Source organism: Lepisosteus platostomus, chromosome 3, assembly GCF_059453375.1.
Source record: "Lepisosteus platostomus isolate fLepPlt1 chromosome 3, fLepPlt1.hap1, whole genome shotgun sequence".
NCBI classification, from domain to species: Eukaryota; Metazoa; Chordata; class Actinopteri; order Semionotiformes; family Lepisosteidae; genus Lepisosteus; species Lepisosteus platostomus.
In genome coordinates, this window is record NC_142613.1 from 78,321,700 (window position 1) to 78,343,514 (window position 21,815).

General features: G+C 36.0%; 1 protein-coding gene across 1 annotated transcript in view; it reads right to left on the reverse strand.

Annotated features, from left to right (window-relative positions):
* The window catches only part of nkain2 (sodium/potassium transporting ATPase interacting 2), a 271,975-nt gene that overhangs the window by 133,382 nt on the left and 116,778 nt on the right, over positions 1-21,815 (reverse strand). Inside the window, exon 3 of the mRNA XM_088626942.1 lies at positions 16,682-16,762. Coding sequence (XP_088483068.1) covers positions 16,682-16,762 — 81 coding nt within the window. The remainder of the gene's footprint in view (positions 1-16,681; positions 16,763-21,815) is intronic.

Genomic DNA, 21,815 nt, shown 5'->3' on the forward strand with positions numbered 1-21,815 from the left:
TTTTTTTTTCAGTAACCTCACACTAAAAACAACTGATTTCATGTGACCCAAACTATTGGGACACCTTCTCTTTAAGTAATATTTAGAGTATAAAAGTCAGTTTGGGGTTTTGAGTTAATAACTGCACACTGTAGGTCTGAGACTTACTGTACCAGCTCATCGAACACTTGAGTCTTGATCAATCATTTGAGAGAGAAAGGTTTGGCTGTTGCCACTTTCAATTCTTGCCTACTCTTGGGGTTTTCCTACTTCATTTTTCTTCAGCATGTAAAATGCATGCTCTCTTGAACTTAACTGGGGCTTGAGTTATGTCGGCATCATCTGTTCCATACAACTTTATTTCAAAACCCCTGTCTCAACTTAGTACTTTTACAAATTGTAATCTAGCCTTTTTGCAATTAGTGCTAATGAAAGGTTAATATCTTGTGGTATAGCCTTTCTAATTCTGCGGTCTCATTTTTCTGCAAACTGGAACCGAGAGCTGTCACCCTTGTACTCTAGAGGCTCTTGGTGATTTCACTGATGGTTATTTAAGGGTTTTCCTCGACAGCTCTGATCATTTTTCAGTCATCAACTGCAGACGTTTTTTGTATTGAACAAGACTGATTTTGTACGATTCCAGTTGAGTTTTTCTTTTCTTTCAGCCTCATCAGTGTCTTCCTTTCTTTTACGGGATTTCATTTTGATTTCCTTTAGATCTTCAGCTATAGACCCTAAACACTGAAGTCAGGGTTGATAGGATATTCACATGTCCCACATCTTTTATGAGCCTGATTGCTCAACAACATACACCTGACCAACAAAGAGACAACTGTCAGCCAATTGTCTCAGTACTTTTGCTCCTTAAAAAGAAAATACTATAAATTTAATTAATCAACCCAAGAGACTATAACTGAATTGATTTTATTTAAATTAAACCCTCATTAATTAAATTATCAGTCAAGTTTTCTGACATCACCAATTGTTTATCAACTCAGTTTTACTGTTACTACCTCTGTACTACTTTACATGTTGACAATGATGACCTATGGACATGTTGCTGTGACATGCCCACCTGCGAGACATGCTTCTAGTCCACTTTGTCTCACAGCAAAGTTCATATCAACCTCTGGAGGGCTCGTATGTCTCCACCTAATGGCTCTGCAGACTTTCAGGGGGCCAGTAGGTCCCAGGAGTTTCTGCTGCACTAAAAGGGGAAAGCAACTCAACCTGCACTTTACTGGTTAACTCATTTATTGAGCCACCTAGAACATAAATAAAGTGTATTTAATCTAAGTTAAAGGATAAAGATGTCAGCTTAACAAACCTATTAATGTAACATACTGTAGTAATACTATTTAAATGTCTTATAATGACACTGTATATGAACTATATAACAGATGTACAGGTGGTTTCTACAAAAGAAACAGTCTCTCAGAAGAAAGACAATGTAGTGTTCATTGTTCTTATTCCTTTATTTTACAGGCCAAGTCAGTTGAGAATCAATTCACAAATTCCCATTTTCAAAGGTAATCTGGAGATGCATTTTTACACATGGCAATTTTAGTACAGTACTTTGCTCAAAGGTACAAACTGCATCCCAACCAGGAGTTACACATGAGTAGCCCAGAGCTCTAATCGATACTCCACACTGCTGCAGGCCTCAGATATACATAGTTGTGTTGTACAACAGTCTTGGGCTTTTTTAATTCACGTTGAGCAGAATCGTTTTATGTTTTATGTACAGTATATACAGTAAATACTCTTAGTATAGTTTATTGCTCAGTTATTGTTGGACAGGATTGTGGTGTTTGTGTTAGAACAACAGGATTGTGTTATTTAATTTTGTTTTTCCTCTTTCAGACTAGTTTCTTTACCTTTTCCATAAAAATTTGAAATACACTTTTCTTGCACATACAGACCACAGATTTTGCTCACATCCACAAATAACATCTTACACAAAGTCATGGAGGGGTAGATTAGTCTGATCCTGTTTAAAACATATAGCTGTTTCTTAAACTTCACTGTGACTATTGAAAAATATGGATTTTTACTTCAGTATAATATGAAATAAACTGTATCTTTTCAAAATAGGAAAATTAAAACAAACACACGATTTGATAAGAAAAGAGATATATGGTACAACAAAACATTTGGTTAAATTATAGATAGAAAAATTAGAAAAATTTAAAAGATTTTTAATTTTAAAGTCATCTTAAGGGCTTGTGTCTTTTTGTTAAATTTGTATTTTACTGTTTATTTCCTTAAACCTAAATGTATTTTTCTGGAGTTTTTCAAAGAAAAAAAAAACTTATAGTAATCTTTATTCTGAGTTTTTTTAAATACATAAAACAAAATATTTTCATGCAATACAGAGGCTTTTTAATCCAGTCTCTTTCTCCATTGCATTTAACTAGGAAACTTAAACAAGAAAATACAGCTTAAAAATAAATGAAATACAGTAAAGTACTATATTCATTGATATATTTATTCCACAGAAGCTATTGGAATGATTTTATTTATTTTTGACTTTGAACACATACATTTGAATGTAGATACTGTAACTATAAAATGTTGTTGTACAGTCTGCAAGCTAAAATAGCAATAATAACATTAATAATTCGATTTGTATTACAATTAATTTAAACAAAATTGGAGGCTATTTTATTCTTGTGGAATTATAGGAGATTGACAGGGCAAGGCCGGAAGATATATTTTTCTGTACACCTAACACAGCATTTAAAAGATAAGGTATTGCATACTTGTTACTTACACACAACATGTACAGACAGATGGATGAGCAGTTGTACCCATTAATGTGTTACAGTGGCTGCGCTTTGTTTTACACTACCACGGTGAAGTTTGGCTGTGTGATTCACTGGTCAAAGACAGTCAATAGGTGGCACTTGTAGTGGGTTAGATGTAAGTGAAAATATTACCCCCTACAACAAAAATATAGGACACTAAATCCATCTAATATGGAATATTAATATGGGATCATGTAACTAAAGGAAGTATTTAGTAGCTGAAAAAAAAATAGTTTTGGAGCGTCAATAATAATATTAATTTATGAATATAAATACTTTTATTTAGCTGGTTGTGGTAGGGTATTCCACTTTCTCTATAAACATCTGCATCTAATTTTTATTTGGGTCACTTGTGGTTATTTTGGAAACATTATAACATACTTATTTTAACTAACATTTTCTGTCGTGATTGCTGCAATGGAGAAGTGCCTTGGGGCAACCTTGTTGTGAAAGGTGCTATATAAAAATAAATTTGAAAAAAAAAATGAAAATGAAAACCTTGTCCAAACATTCAAACCGGGTGCTGATTTGGTTCAGTGGTAACATACAGTAGGTGCCTGTGAGCAAAAAGTTCCTGGGTTCACTTCCTGGTTAATAAGCCAGTTGTACTTTTAAGAAACAATGACTCTTGTATATGTATATACAGTATTATTTTGATTTCTTTATTAATTATATATATTACAATATTTATATGTAAATACAAAAATAATATTAGTAGTTAATGAATAACATGAATGAGCAAACATGTGAATATTGACAATGGTGGGAGTAAAATCCAGTTCTACCAGCCAGATCAGTCAAACAATCTCCAAAGTGGGATTGAAAGACAATAAATAACCAACATTTAAGATTGATGATATTATTAAACCAATTCAGACATTTGTTTGCATCTCTCTTGAATCAACCTTGTTTCCTTTTGCCCGTTTCTCCGTTTGAGAAGCTTTTCTTTGAACAGTAGAAGGAAATCGGTCTGCACTATCATACCAATATTATATGGCACAGTTGTAAAATTCTTGCTTTTCATGTGAAATGGTCTGGGTTGTACTTTTTAACAGACTGTCCCTTAGGCATAATAAATACCTTTTCTAATCATAAAATAATACGTAAACTATATTTGCATTTCTTTTAATTTTATATTCCACAGTATGTCAAATATTAAAATAATATTAATGATAAAGTAATAACATGATTGAACCTCCAGACCAACGATCTCCAGGATTCTCCTAAAGAGAGGAAGGGAATTTAAAGATGCCCTTAAACAGAAATCACAATTGAGTTTTTTTTTATATGTATACAATGTTTTATTTTTAAATACTAATTTTAAAATCACTACTTGTATTTTTAAATTATAACATTTAAAATCTATTTTTTTATACATATATTTTGCTTTTCTTTTTTATTTTTAGTAGTTGATTAGTAGTTAATATTACGGTATTTGTAATCAATTGGCTTCATCAAAGTTGTTTCGGCACTTTTTAGTTTCACTTTCCTGTCTGAAGAAGCACAAGCTCATACAGCTTTGGAGTAGTTTGCAACCATATATATTTTCTTTGTGATCCCACTTTGAAGTGTAATGGCAAGTGAAACTAACTGTAAATAAAATGACTGCTAGTTCAGGTATCTAGATGAAATTTAATAAAAAATTCTTCTTTTCAGTTTGAAATATCTAATATATATAATTAAAATATTAAATATATAAACGTGTTCACTAATAATAAAATCTAATTTATACGTACAGATGCAGCCATTTAAAATGAGCGGGGTACGCTGCGGTACAACACGGTGGGTGTATCGCAAAATACCGCAATATACTGTATGCAAATTAGATTATGTTAATAGTATCCGGAATCACATTGTAAAACTGGCAGGTGGAGCTAATAAAGCTTAACCTCTCCTGTACAGCATCTGAGCTGTCACCAGAAAACACCCGGCTTTGAATCCCGATCACTGCTGAGGGACAATCTTTATTCAATTAAGAAATTAAGTTGTATACTCTTTAGACTTTTAAATTTAAACTGTGTATTACAGCATGTTAATCATTATACATTAAAAATTTGGACAAAAGTACACAACATACCACCTTATGATAACCTACCACATTATGATATATACTGTATTATTGAATATTTTAATTATGCAGAAATATTTTATGCATCAAAGTCTTGACCAAAGATATTACTAACAGTATTAATAATGAATTACCTCGGACAAGCTGTAAACTCAAAGTATTACCCTGGTCCACATTCTTTGTAACCGTCTTTGTAAACAAAAATACTTTATTTTTTCAATGACAAAAAGTAACTGTCACGGATGTCGGAAAGGATGAACTGTGGAAAGGCAGGAGAGCAAAAAGACCCTATGCGTAGCGGCGAGACGGGGGTTAGCCCGGGCTCAGCTGTTCAGGGAATGCCGTATAGAAACCTATGCCCTCAGGTAGCGGACGTGGGGCGACCTGGTGCTAGGCGGGTTTCAGGACATCCGAACATCAATGCTGAGTGCCGGCAGAATAATAATAATAATAATAATAATAATAATAATAATAATAATAATAATAATAATAATAATAATTGCTTACACTTATATAGCGCTTTTCTGGACACTCCACTCAAAGCGCTTTACAGGTAATGGGGACTCCCCTCCACCACCACCAATGTGCAGCATCCACCTGGATGATGCAACGGCAGCCATAGTGCGCCAGAACGCTCACCACACATCAGCTATCAGTGGTGAGGAGAGCAGAGTAATGTAGCCAATTCATAGAGGGGGATTATTAGGGGGCCACAAAGTAAGGGCCATTGGTAAATTTGGCCAGGACGCCCTACTCTTTTCGAGAAACGCCCTGGAATTTTTAATGACCACAGAGAGTCAGGACCTTGGTTTTACGTCTCATCCGAAGGACGGCGCCTGTTTTACAGTATAGCGTCCCCGTCACTATACTGGGGCATTAGGACCCAAGACCCGGAAATATATAGCCCCAGAGAGAGAGAAACACCGGAAGGACAGCAAAGAACCGGAAATAAGAGACAGGACAGAGAAGGAGCGCCCTCTGGCTGCAGAGGACGTGACAGTAACACCACAGCATTTCGTTGGTCCGATCATGCATTCCTTTCCAATCATATAAAGTATGCCTTTCAAATGCTCATAAAATATATTAATTTAGGAACATAAACATATTACTGTATGTAACTGTACTGTATATGGCTGATCTTGGTAGTTTAAAGAAAAAATACACACCAGTATTCCATTTCTCCCTAAACATTTTTTAGCATCAAAGTCTTACATGTGGTTATTTTGAAACGTTTTTACATGCTCCTTCTGTCCATATTCCTGTACGTTTATATACTTTGTGAGAATTGATCGTTTTAACCTTTTCTGCAAATATGCTAGTTATTGGAGTAAACAAAAGCATACTGTTAGAATTTGATTAATAGGGAATATTATATGGAATCGCGTATCTAAAGAAATTAATAACAATATAATTATATTGAGGTACTGTAGCACAAACAGTAGTATAAAACTTTCCATTGATATGTGTATTGCTGTTTCAGTGCTTGTCACATGACTGGATTGGTAACGTGATAGCTTAAGTGACTGACTTATAAGCGTCAGGTGTTCAAATCCAGCAATCGCTATGAGTTTTCTTTTAACAAATAAACATTTCTTTGAAAAACTAAAATAGCAAATATTATGGACACTACAGTATATTGACTTTTTTATATTTCTTTATATTTTATGTATTTATATTTCTAAATATCACAACATGTTCGTACTGTATGTACACAGCAGTACCATAGTTTGGGCTCAGAGTGCAGGGTCAACCTTTTATACAGCACCCCTGAAGCAGTTGGGGTTAAGGGCCTTGCTCAGGGGCCCAACAGAGTAGGATTCCTCTGCCAGCTGCGGGATACAAACTAGCAACCTTCCAGCCACAGGCACAGATCCTGAGCCACAGAGCCACAGCACCGCCCCAAGAAATGCTTAATTGTTAAGGGAGAACTCATGCCATGAGCAGGATTCAAACCCCAGCTTCCAGAATGCAAGTCACACACTGAAGCCATTATGCCAACAAGCTGCTCTACAAATTCACCTAAATTAATTATAAATAGAAAACAGAAAATATCTGTTTGCTTAAGTGTTCACCCCCTTGAGTCGATATTTATTACAGGCACCTTTGGCAGGAATTACTTCCTTGGATAAGTCTCTACCAACTTTGCATTTCGAGACACTGCAATTTTTGCCAGTTCAAAATTGTTCAAACTCCCTTTCCCATTCTGGTGTATTTCTGAATTTGAAGGAAATGTTTGAGAGGACTTAATAACTATCCCTAGCATGAATGTAACTCTTTTCATCCAGAAACATCCCAGAACCTTTAACATTCTCTAAAAGGATGTAGCTCAGCTTCCTCAGTTTTTTTGAGTTAGCACTAATGCAAACAACTCTTTATAGAGGAAATCGGTTGATCCTCTTTAAGAAAGACAAAAAAATTATGGTTCCTGCAACTACAAAACACTTTGCCAAACAAGCCAGATTTCCAGCTTAGACATTGAAATGTAACTACAAGTCAGATTATATTCATACAAAAGAAGAATTTATTTGTTCAGGAAACATCTTTTAGTCTTAGTACCAATTGAATGGCTTTCTTTGGATTTTCTGAAAAAAAAAAACATTAAACATTTTGCAGACCAGGTATACAGTACATAAAAAGCCCTTCTTTGGAAAAAAAACATCAACATAATACATCTAAAATATATCTATTTTTTATAATGCCCATATAAATTAAGCACGTATCAGATACAAAAAAAGGAAAGGGGAAACTTCATATCAACAATTTTGCCTATTTGAGGTCTTTAATTTCAAAAGAATTCTTGGAATTCATGGACAATGCATAAATTAAGTATTATGTATGCATGAACATTAAAGGCAGGCATGTTTGCTGAAGTCTTTGTTCGTCATTTTCTGAGAGGGTTTTTTGGCAGTAGCACTTAGCTGAATGGCTTAAAAGACAGATGGTGCCTTTACACAGCAAAAACGTGTAGCATTTTGAAATGCAGCAAAGTTCATTGCCGTATTCCACATCCTCAGATATGCAAAAGCACTTGCAAAACAAAGCAATTGCTTATTAATTAATAATCCCTGTGAATGATCCCAGGGATAATCAGTTCTTTTTCATTTGGGGGCATAAGGGGAACACTGGCGCTAGATGTGCTGTGGTACTTCACCATTTAGCTCTACACAGCTAGCAATTCCTTAGTCCTCAGTCCTGGCTATGGGTACATTTCCATGTCTGTGTCCATTAAAATAAGACTACAGATAAAAAGAGACCACCTGAAAAACTTTCTTATTAGGTATTTTTCTATATGTGTAACTTCAGTCTTTTGTAATGTATATCACAATGCATTACGGAGAATTAGAAGCAGTTTTAATTTTTAATAGTTTCAACCCCAGGGCAAACCTGGTAAACTGTCAACTGTGCTAAAACCCATGCATTATAGATGAAAATAATCACGGAAAGCCACTGATGTGAGTAACATAGTTATTTCTAATCTATCTTTCCAATAATGTATGTAGTTGATTATTAATTCTGTTAGATAACATTGGTCTAAGTTAAAGTTGAAATGTACAATTATCTCAGTTTACTCTTCCCAGCAAAGAGTTAGATGTTGTATGGAAGCAACTAATCTACTGTAAATGTAAGATCTGCACTGTTAAATACTGTTTTAAATATCTATTCAATTAAAAATAAACAGCAGTGCACTGGAATTAGGTTAATGGAAATAGTTTGAGTGTTGATTTGTGATCAATACACTTATTGCCATTTTATAACTGAAGAGCCATTACTTAAGAATATTCATTCATAACATAAATATTATTTAAATCTAAATTAAAATTCAACTACATTTTGCTGCTCTAGTAAAATATAGTTTACATTACATTCTCAAAAAACACCAGGTTTTTAATTAACGACATAAACAATTTAGAGTAATGTTACGCAAATGTGTTTAATAAAGTATGAATGATTCTTTATCATTCTTTATTGTTTAATTTCATACATTTTTAAAAGCTTTTTTACTTAAAATACTAATAGTATACAGTATATAACTAATAGTAGTAATAGTCTCCTATCCTCAGTTATAAAGGCACTTCCGTGTAGTTTCCACTTCTGGAGTGTAATGTGCAAATATGTAGATGCAAAGGAATAAGTAGAGGTTGATATCACAGTTCAAAGTAAAGCTAAAAGTCCAATGGTTCACCTGAAAAAGGCTTTTGGCTTTTTTCAAGAAACGTCTGGATGAGCGTCCCAGATCAATTAACTAATAGAAACCAAGTTATCCTACAGGATATTCTTTATTTTACTTGATAAGATGATCCCTCTGAAGATCTGGCATACCTACAGTATGCTCCTTATCTTTATGTTTAAGGATGTTTTCATTAAGATGTTTTAACTTTGATGTTACTGCAAAAATTAAGTGTGGTACAGTATGTCTCTATTACTTATGAGATTTCAAAGCTACATTCATTGAATCATATCAATTCACTTCTCCAATAGGTACCAAAGTAGGGCCTGGGGAAAAATCAGAAGTTAGACAGCCAAGTCTCCTTGATTTAATTAATTTATTATTTTTTATTTCCTTAAATGTAAGTCTACAAATCTATATTGAAGCCAAAAAATGTTAACAACAAACCTATTAATTTGAATAAATTAAAGTCTGCAGCTCAAAAGGTTATAGTGACCCATTTTCAATCCCTTTTCACTCATACAGTATGTAACACCAGAACAGCACTTGTATAAAAAAACACTTTCCTGAATAATCCTATCTATGACTAATACAATTTCTTAAATTTAATGAAAAGCATATGTCTAACTTTGGAGACCAGCTATTATTTTCTAATAAATTCAAACCCACCTCTGGCAAGACATCATACAGTATATATTGGTTCCATCAGTTATGGAATCTACACTGTCACTGTCATTCAATTATAACTGAGTGCTAACCAAAGGATGGAAGAATTTACTGGAGCCTAGCTATCAAGGTGTTGTATTTTAAGGTTTAAAATAAACAAAAGTATTTAAGAAATATGTAACCTCATAAAGTTTATTATGCTATTAGTTTTTCATATGGATTTTTTTCAGAGGCTATCAAGTATTGTTACTTCAGATGAAATACCTCTACCATTATTGTAAAAAGATATATAGTATCACAATTGTCTTTCCCCTCACCAAGTCCTGCAGGGCTCAACACTTGAAAATCTTTTATTGTACACATTCATCAAGTCAAACGAGATCTGTCGTGTGGTGTGGCGGAGAGACACTCATCTGACCACATTCCCGTAACAGTTGCTGCAATAAACTGAAACGTTCCCTTCTTCTGCACGATGCTCCCGTTTTGCATAGAATTGTTTCAAATGAAGGGGATAATGGGGAGAGAAGGAGAGAAGGAGCAGCCTGTTTTATGTTTTTCACAATGAAACAGCTGTATTACTGTTTCTGTTTAAGTTCCATCTCTGCTACGTCAGCCCTTGAGAAGCACTGTGATCATTCCCATGCCTCCCATTGAATTACGGATCATCTCTCTTTCCCCACAATTGCAGCAGCACGACATCCAACCACAATAAGCAAGCAAGCTAAAGGTGTGAGCCTGGTCAGTACCTGGATGGGAGAACTTGAACTTTATTGCCATATGTAACCGGTTCTGGTACAATGGAATTCTTACTTACAGAAAGTCTCTCGATTGTAAAACAAGTGTAAAAAACAAAACAAAGTGCAAACCATGCATCAAGACAATATACAAACAAACAGTAGACAAAATACAAGTAAACATGTAGACAGTTTGAATGTAAACAGTTTGAAGAGCTGGGAAAGCTAAGGTTGCAGCTGGAACCGTGGAGGTGGTAGTAGGGTCAGCAGGGGGTGCTCATCCTGCGGTCCGTGTGGGTCCTAATGCCCCAGTATAGTGATGGGGACAATATACTGTAAACAGGTGCCGTCCTTCGGATGAGATGTAAAACCATGGTCCTGACTCTCTGTGGTCAGCATTCAGTGTAGGGGTGTTACACTGGCGTCCTGGCCAAATTTCCCATTGGCCCTTACCTATCATAGCCTTCTAACAATCTCCATCTATGAATTGGCTTCATTACTCTCTGCTCTCCTCCCCACTGATAGCTGATGTGTGGTTAGCGTTCTGGCGCACTATGGCTGCCGTCACATCATCCAGGTGGATGCTGCACATTGGTGGTGGTGGAGGGGAGTCCCCATTACCTGTAAAGCGCTTTGAGTGGAGTGTCCAGAAAAGCGCTATATATGTGTAAGCAATGATAATTATTATTATTATTTTAAACTAAAGCTTCTTACTCTATTAAATGTGTGGATATTCCGGAGTCTTTGGATGATAATGATACCTCCTCTATTGCAGAAATAATGGGCATCTTGTTTTTTCTTTTTGAGGCTCTTTTCTCATTGAAAAATGTTGTTGGCTGCTGTATTACAACAGTGATTAACAGAAGATCCCATTACTGAGGTTAAACATGCTTCTGCTTCCTTAATTATCATTTGGTCTCATATCCAACCACTAGAGGATAAGATCACATCAATTATCTCTTCAGTTTCAACAGAGAGCAAAATGATTGATATTATTCAAGTAGCAGAGAGGCAGAATCTGGACGGAGGCGAATTAGAAATGTGGAAAATATCTAAAATGGTTTAAAGTCCATTTGGAATAACCAGAGGACATGTATCAGAGATTCAGTCTTTGGATCATTAGGGTGCATGTAAGGGTGGGGAAGAATGATACCATCAACATTATCCAGGATTCTTTGAGGAAATGGTAGTCTTCTTTGATCTGTTTGTCCTTTTGAGATTAAAAGACCTGAATTATTACTGTTCCAGTCTTCTGAAAAATAAACCAGAATATTCATTTTCAATATTCAAATCTTTCTACATACAAATTGTGAAAATAATTATCTGGTCTTTCCACCTCAATATAATGAACACACTTTGTTTTTTGCTGATTTTTCTGTTTTCACAGCACAATACCTAATTTGCCTCCATACAGAAAAAAGTAATTTCAGAAGAAAAGGTTTTAAGGTCTAAAGCTTGATTAGAATTCTTTAGACCACTTTCATTGATAAATTCTGATATTAAACTTTTTCAATGATTCTTTCAAACTGAATAAAAATATATGGCACCTCATACATTATAAACAGACGGGGGTCTCTGAGAGGTCTGCTTCTGATAATGTAGAATTACTTTTCCACATTATAAACCATGCTTTTTACCAAAGCTCCTTGTGCAGTACTGTCCTTAGATAAAAAAAGGCTTTTGATCATTTAGAATGGATGAATACCTATGGATTGTCCTTGAACATTTTGGTTTGGTTTCATTTATTTAAATGATTAATACTCTATACAATATCCCCCAATATCCCCACCATGTGTTCATACTGATGTTTAATATTCTCTCAATTTACACATAGGAATGGCTGTTGACAGGGATGTCCAGTGTCAACTGTATTATTTGGTCTTTCATTTAAACTAGTGATGGTGATGGTAGTGATGGTAATTAAAACTGATGAAGTATTTAGAAATCATAGTAGGACTGACCCCAATGATATTCAATTATCTAAAACTTACATTTATTGATCTATTGATCAATGATGTTATTCTTTAATTTATTTTCAGTATCTCTACCTGACTTCTCCATCTTCAAAATTAATTTAGTAATTATGGTAATTTGTTTATGGAAATAAAATAATTTAGTCAAGAGCAGTTCTCAACAAGATCTCTCCACCTTCTCATGCCTTCTCATGTAGTAGATGACTGGATCACCTCTATGTATTTTTTGACTAAAACAATTATCTACGTGACTGGTACCTACTGTATGTACATTATATTTGTTTCAGAGCACTCGTGGCTTCATGCCACTGGTATACTACTGGTTCTAACTGGTGAGCCTATGGGTGGCATGGTGGTGCACGGGGTGGCATTACTGTCTCGCAGTGCTGGTGCCCTGGGTTCAGTTCTGGACCTGGGGTGTTGTCAGTTTGGAATTTGTACAGTATGTTCTCCTGAGTGAGTGTCTGAATTTACTCTAACAGCAGAAATTGTAACAGCAAATTGCAAGAGTACTTGAGGTATTTTAAGAATCAGTCAAACGTCATAATTTACAGTCTGTCATTCAGATTCTGAACATACAATATACAATATGCTGGCTGCCCCAAACTGTGTGCCTTTATTCTAGTTCCCCTCCCTCCACCCCAACTTCACTGTTTTCTCCCTGGCTCATTCCTGAGAAGTGAGGGGGGTTGTGATAGCCCTGACCTTTCCCCAGCTAGGCAAATTAATGCCAAGTATAAAGTATGCTACCCATTCACGCTCATCATCTCATTGCATTACTATTAGAATTTCGCCAAACACCTGAACGTGCTGTTGTCAAATAATTGCTTTTAAATGCTTCATGTGCAGTAGTTTTCACATTTCCCCAACATGTGTCCAGGAACATGCACAGAACCATGCATCATGCTTTTGCACCCACATTTACTTTATCATTATTGCAAATTGTTCAGTATTTACTGGACCTAAAAGAGTAATAGTAATAGTAAATATCACGCAATAGTGAAAGAGTATAAATATTATATAGTATAAATTTATATATATTATAAATATTTCATATTCTCAAATTCCCTTTGATACAACACTAGTATCAAAGTACTTTTTGATTTCAGTTTAAGCTGACACAAGATAAATTTGAGCTTAATGAAAGTAAATATCTTTAAATTGTTAACCTGAAAAATTGAACAATTGCAAATACCCACCAGTAACAAGTATAAATCCACAGCATGGACACAGTCTGGCAACAATTGCTATCTGTCATATTCTCAGCCAGACAAACCTTAGAAACGTTAGATATAGAAACCCAGGGGAGTGGAATAGTGAGGGTCAGTAAAAAGTGTTCATCAACAACAGAAATACTGACAAATAGTCTGTATTACCGACACAGAGGCTTAGTTCTATTGCATTACTGAATGCTGAACCTTTGAAACTTGTAGCATTCCAGCAGAATCCTCCATTGTTGAGCTATAAAATAAAATGAACTGAACAAATTTATTTATCCATGTTGAAAATCTGTTAGTGTAGACTAATTTAATAACAGTCTAATAGCGTTGTAAAATAAATAAGGTTTTATCTTGAGGATGGAAAGAAATGGGAAGAAAAACTCCTGACTTCCAGCAGAGACGTGGGCGAGCTGCTGTCACTGCAAAGTCAGCACTGAGAACTCTTACTGGGTACTGGATCAATATGTAAGAGGAGGTAAATTGACAAGATAGTCATTACTCTGAGTGGAAATGACAGTCACTTGCATTCTGTTAGTATGAACATGTTTTTGCTGTACATGATTTATATAATGATTTTCAAACAGCATTACATTGGAACAGCGACAGAAAGATTCTTTATTTTTAAATTTTTAATAAAAGAGATAAATTATTAATGCTGTTGACTGGGGAAACTTAGCAAGTGGAAGTTCACACTTCCTAACGTTCCAAGACGATTCAGCATTTAGCATCCACGTAAAACTGAAGATGAGAAGGAAATGGCAAGGAAGATGATGCTTTCCTTGATGCTGATAAATATGATGAAGAAACAAAAAAGCAAAGCTTGCAGGATGTTCCCGGACGCTTAGAAAATTTCTGTTTTAGATCCAACTGTCAGACCAAATTCAGATGGTCCTGACAGCAGCGGCCCTGCCCCCCTCCCATGACTGTGGTGCTGCACCTCCCTCTCCTGCCACTGGGGACAGTCCTACGAAACCCAAGGCACTGAGATTCAATACTCAAACCTGCAACAATAATCCATAATACAGCCACATCATCCCTTTCCTTCTGGTTTCATCTCACCTAGAGATGGCGGGTCCCCTTTACCTGAGTGTTCAATAACATCTACCTTCACAGCGAATTTTCACCAAGCTGTTTCTCTTTTTGATACGTGTACTGAAACAGTTCAACCTACCTAGCTTTTAATTCTTTAAAAGTACACATGATTGCAAAACATCTAAGTCTTCTGTTTAGTGCAACAAGGATCTTTGTTCGGTGTTTTCATGTATGTTATTCAACCTCTCAAATCTGTGGAAGGGTTTTTTTTTTCAAAATTCTGCCTAATGCTCAAAGACGACAGTGAAATCCTAGACCTCAACATGTTCCTCAAGGCGGTGGGTTTCAAAAAGCTTATACACAGCTATGTTCTCCATTGTGTCCAGATGAAATGACGAATTTAAAGGACAATCCACAACTCTCTACTTCGGCAACCAGAGTGTTGTAGGTTTTTTAATTTCAATTATTTTTCTGAATAATTATCTATTTGTTTTTCTCTTGAATTTTGTTGGTTACAAGGTCACATTTAAGATGGAAAAATGTCTGACATGATTTATCTTGATTTCTGGCTTTACATCACAAAAACCTGCAATTTCAATAAGGGTGTGTAGACTTTTTTATATCCACTGTACAGTATATATGCTCAGAAAAATCTATCGTGCAATTGAAGAAAGTTGGGAAACCTGAACAGACTAATAGCATTCTTAGATTTTAGTCACAGGCTCAAAGTCTATCGACATTGAGTATCATGCTACAGTATATACAGCAAGTCATATGAGCACTCAACAGGGTAACTTCCTTAGGTCTAACCTTTTCTCAGCCCTTTTCTAAAATATAATTCAACCAAATGGAAATTCTTAATTAAAGCTTTACAGTACATTATCTTTCTGATTCTGAAGTATTTTATTATTACTGTGTATAATCCACAAAATCCACAGGTGGCCTTGCTTTGGCTGGCATACAGCTCATTTTAGTGTAAACATGAATATACTGTAAATGATAAATTTGCTCCTACCAGTCAGACCAAATTCGGGTAATTAGAGACTGGTCACTATTTGAGTTCCCCCAAACAAACATCTGTAACCATGGACCTGGAGAAGCATAGTATTTTCTGTTACATTCTATCTGAGCTCTAAATGACTTTACTTGATATATCAGTTGTTTAATTAGAATGTCTTTATATGCTTTCCAGAAACCTGCTCATTGACCATAAAAAATACATGTCTTTGGGACACAACATTTAATTGTCATTGACCATAAACTGACTATAAATCCTGTAAAAATGTGTCATTTCAGGACCATGGTCAAACTGACCTAGAGCATTTACTGTAAGTGCTGTTCTTTATCATTCACTGTCTGAACTTGCACTGCAGTTACTCCATTCTTAATGACAATTTGCTCATATAATATAAGTGATAGGTAGGGGCTGAAAATATTTAGAAGGCAATTTTCCTTAAAATAAGTATTTGTATGTATACAGAAAGTATTTGTGTGTATGGCATGTTAATGTTCGCATAAAGATTATTGCGTAAACTAGATCTCTTCCAAATTCTTAAAGCAGGAATTTTGAATCTTTAGTTCTAAATTCACTCTCAATATGTTTGATAGCTTTACGTTTCCTAAGATCAGAGGCCTTTCCTATTAGATATACAACAACCTTAAAAAACAGTTACAGCACACACAATTGTATGCAGCAGACACTTCTGTCACTGCACACAGACATTCTCTTCAGCTCAACACTGAAACAAAAATAATTGGCCTCCTCATTAAACCACTGAAAAAGTTCATGCTCAAAACAAAGCAAGTATTTTGAGGTGAAAAATAGATTATGAACTCTGTTCTTCTTTTTTCGTGTCAGTATGTATTTACCAAGATAAGATATGGGATTCCTCTTGTGTAGATATTGTACTTATATTACAGGATACAAGTAACAGTGTAAATAACAAGAGAGCAAGTTCTTTAAAAAAAAATCCTTGCCAAACAGACTGTTATTAAAGTGAGTTAACAGCTTTGAAGCATTAGGTGGCAAATTACCTTTGAAAGGTCTCCAACCTCCAAGTAGAAGCAGATAACAAACACGTTCCACGTGACCCAGAGAACCAGCCAGGCTGCGTACTGTGGGAGCAGAAAATACAGGACAAAAAGTTAATGGAAAATAAAAACACTGAAATTATTCCAGCGTATCACAGAATTCACATCAAATGCTTCCAGTATTTTAAAACTCTTTTTTTAAACTTATTGCAAGGTAACTCAAAACATTTCTCCTGACCACCAATGCCACATACTGTACAACATATATTTTCCTGGTTACTTTTCAAAATACAAACACATAAAGAAACACATTTAAAGAGTTGGCGGGGGAGAAGACACACAACAAAAACATCTGTAAACAAATACAACCAAATGTGATCATAGGGTATTTTATTCTCCATCTATCCTTTTTAGCTGCAGTTAAATCCACCTGCAGGACCTTGCCTGCACATTAATAGCAAATTTCCAAACACAGAATTCAATGAAGAGCTTACTATGTCCTAAGTGTACTAAGTACTGGATACTGTCACGCCCTGTACACCTAGAGGGTGCTCTACTTCTGTCCTGTTCCTAGTTCCCTGTGATTATTCACGTCTTTCCGGTGTGTCTTGTTGTGAAGCCTATTTACTTCCTGTCTCTGCTCTGCATTGAGGGTACAGATGTCGTGAGACCTGCCTAGCACTAGGTCACCCCACGTCTGTGGCTTGAGGGCATAGGTTTCTATACTGACATTGTCCGACCCCCTGAGCCTGAGCTAACCCCTGTGTTGCCCCTTTTGCAGCTACGCATAGGGTCTCTACTGCTCTCCTTGTCATTCCACAGCTTTCCCTTCCGACATCCGTGACAGATACAACCCAAATTTAACCCAGGAAGATGGGGTCTGGAGCTGCAGACGTGCTTTGTGTACATTCTATGTGTGAACTGAAGTCGGATTAGCGGATGTGCCAGGTTTTTAATGAAACAGCCAGACAGGGCTTCCAGCATCATCTGATTCTCTGTTCCACTTGCACTGTATATATGGAAAGAAATGTCACTTCAGCAAACTGAAGTCATTTCGTTAATAGACCAGTCTTTTAGTGGTCAAAGTATCCCATGACACCCCCAATGGGAAAAAAGGGCCACATGTTGGCTGAGATAAATAAAATAGAGACATAAGAAAACCATAGTCATCAGTGATGTCAGTAAGAATTTGAAGGTTTTCAAGTGATGAGACTTTGAAAAGAAGAGTAAGTAAATCCAAACTGCTGAAAAACTGAGAGCAAGCTGCCAAGAAATCAGTTTGTTTTTTTACAATATACAATATATGATATATTCCTGTATCACAGCCAAAAATTGAAGATCCACAAGAAATATGGTATAAAGGCAAAACTGACTTAATAAAAATAAATTAAAACTTTGCATATCATTATTGATCAGAGCAAAGTATAAGTATTATTGGGAATATTATTGAAAGAAAATAGGAAAGATTTATTTTACTGGCAAACTATGCTCATGTCAGTAAAAAGTATATTTTAGATATAATAAGTTCAAGTAGGTACAGTAGCTGTGTCAGCATGCATAGGCTGCAAAGGAAATAGTAAAGGGTTTATTCTATACTCAAAAGAAAAGAGAACATTTGGCTGTGGAGCCTTCTTCATTCTCTTCTTCATACTTCATACATACTGCATTTGTAATATGATAGATAGTTCAGCACTATTACTTTGCTTTAATTTGGTTTTAGTGGGATAATGAGAGGAGGCCATTTGGCCCATATAATCATATAATGTAACTTGTTTGCCTACTAGAATATCATTGATCTGAGAATCTCTTCCGGCCATTTCTTGACAGAAGATCGTCTTCCAAATTCTCATAACCTCTGTCTAAAGAAGTGCCTCTTGTTCTCAGTTTTAATTTCACTGCCCAGCAGTTTTGACTTCTGTCTGCACAATTTGTGTTTCAGAAGAAGTCAGTTGGGTTGACTTTGTCAGTCCAGATTTGAGTTTGTCACTGCTTGAATGGCATCTCATTGTTTTCTGAATAAGACTGAGAAGGTTTAGTTCTTTCAGCATCTCAGTATCTGGATTCTTGTAGGTCTAGGAATATATGTGGTCCTTCCATCTTCTAAAGTGCTTTATCCAGTACAATGTGGAGAGAGCCGGAGCCTTAACCAGCAAGCAGCACGCATAGACAGAAACACACACTCACACTAGGCCCACATTTCTAAGACGCTAATTAATCACTTTAGACTTTGGGAGGAAACTCTCAGGAAAATAAGAACATACAAACTCCAGGCACACAGCAACCCAGGCCCCCACTGCTGTGAGCCCATATTTATCTTGATATTCTTATCCAGTGTGACTTATCTTTGCCTCTATTTACACAACTGTTCGCTAATCAATCAGAGAGAAGTACATTGCTCAAGGATATAACAACAGTGTCCCCTCCGGGACTGGAACACACAAGCTCAGAGCCTAGCCTGGTTGCTCTTCTCTGGACTGATCCAAGAGCAGACATTTCTTTTTATTAACATGGTGACCAAGGGCATTCACTGCATTCAAATGTGGTTATAATTATGTGTTGCACAATTTTACCATGACATTCCTTGAATTCGGTTTCCTTAATGAGGAATTTTTTCTTTCCCACATTGGCTTGTGTATAACTATTTTATACTGCAAAGTGGAGAGGAGTGAATAAATGTGTGAGAAAGGTGTGAAGTCCAAATCTATGAGAATAGAGAAGATAACACGAAAATAAATCTGTCATTGAGAGAAGGGGGATGGTGTGAACCTAGTTTCAGGATGAGTTTCATTTCTATTGTCTTTCTGCTGTGTGTGTTGAGAAAGAGGAGTTTCACACCTTTCTCCACCCCTCTCCACTTAGCACTTCCTGGGTGGCCTCTCTGCCTCTCCCCTCTCCCTCCTCCTCCACTTTTCCAGCTTTTGTTCTTCTGTGCTATTTAATCTTTGCTGTCTACTTGTCTTTTTCACACCTGAAGAAGACTCCACAGCTGAAATGTTGTGTTTTCTCTCTTTTCTTTTCAGCATGGAACAAACCCGTTACCTGTTCCTTTGCAGCCTACGCATGCTGACGCAGCTACTTACATGAACTGCTATGAACTTGATGAGTTTATTAACTATACTAGACTGAGATCTCGGCACCTCCCATCAGCTATGTAAAGCTAATTCAGTAACCCTACCTGTTGATGGCACTGCACTTCAAAATCAATCTAAATGGAAGATCTTGGGGGTGATATGTGATACCGGCTAAATATTTGACCCATAAAGTATGTGCAAAACATTGTAAAAACATCATTCTTCCATGTAATTAATATTGCCTTTTCTACGTTGTCTCTGACTGTCTGACTGAAAAGCTGGTCAACACTGTCTTCACTAGACTTGATACTGAACTAGAACTGCAAATGCCTTCTTGCTAGGGCATCTAAATCTACTCTCCACTCCAGCTGCCAGAATCCTGCCCAGGTCACATGAAGGTGATCACAGTACTCCTGTCCTGGAGTCCTTGTACTGACTTCCTATCAGGTGTCTTGGTGACTTAAAAATCCCCATGCTCACCTATAAGGCTCTATAGAGCTTGGCACCTAAATAACTGTCTTAATTACTATCTTCCCACTCAATACCTGGTAGTCTTTGTTCATCTAACTGGTCTCCCGTCCTTCCGTCAACACTCTTACCCCAGAGATCTGGAACTCTATCCAGGATAGAGGATACCAGTCTCTGAGAGTTACCTTCCCAGATTGCTTTCAAATCCTGTCTCAGAACTTTTCTTTAGAAAGGATTTTATTAATGTCTGCATGCCCTTTTGCATATTCTGTTACAATATAAAGCCTTTTTTGTGCTAATTGTATCCCCTATTTTTATTGATGTTTTAATTGTTTTTTTAACTTGTTGGTAAAGCACTTTGGAAAGTTACTATTAAAAGCATTATATAAAATAAATTGTATTATTCTTATTCTTATTCTTAACTCTATACTTGGAATAATCAATCCTTGTTCTATAGGGCTCTGATCAAGCGGGTGATCTACAATATTTTTTAGCCTCTCTGGGCATCGGATTTGGACATGTTCCCCAAACTAAAAGGTATGAGTGTGAATCAATCAAGACCACTGATTAAAGCTCTTGCAATCAAATGAGATTCAATCATGCTTGGTGACAACTTTTGATCTCACTGACTTAGTTTCCGGACACAACTACCACGTGGTGCCCTGGGCCATCCAGGCCCCAGAGAGTTTCTGAGAAACAAAATTTCAGATAGGACTACAAAACCACCCATCCTAAACCTGACTTGGGTCCCAAAATACAGGTTACGTACAGTATAAATGGACTGGAGCTCTCCAGGACCAGGGCTGAAAACTCTTGATCTACTGTAGATGGTATGAATTAGGATGTACTGTGATTCTAATACAGATTCCTGTGATACACTACAATTTACATCACTCCAAAGTGAGCATACACCCCTTATCTGCACTTTTTCCTCTCTGTGAATTACTAATTTCCCTTGAATTCCTACCTTCATTTATTTAAGTTATTTTTTTTTTATTAAAAGATTATATGAAGGACTTTACTACAAGTCTTCTGAATATCTCAATATACTAATACCAGTGCTGCTCTTGCTTCCTCTAAGAACTCCAACAAGTTAGATAAACAAGAGTTAATTTTTTCCTAATTCAATGTTTACTGCCCCCAGAATGCTATTGCATGCAGAAATTATCTCCGGTTTAATTCTAATTATCATTTCCATACGCTTACATTTAACAGTACTAGTTTTTGTAAAGTAATCCAGTCTATCAGACTGGTAGAAATGATAAAACATGTTAGTGGGATAGGCAGGTATTTTTTAAAATAAAGTATAAGTTTCTTTTAATTACAATTATATGTGCAACTTGCCCAGAAGTCCCTTTTGCTACTTCTAGGATCACGTGTCTCTGTGTGTGCTGAGAAGGTGTGGGTGGCATCTACAGCATAAAATAGTGGTTAATAAATAAGTTTTTTATTAATATATAGAAAATGCACTGACTTCAGGAAAAGTTGGTATTTTTCACAAAAACGTTGTGAGGACTCCTGATTAAAGTAGATAGAGAACTGCCAAAGTGACAAAATGGGGACAAAAATGATGAATGACTAATAAAGTATGTCTTCAC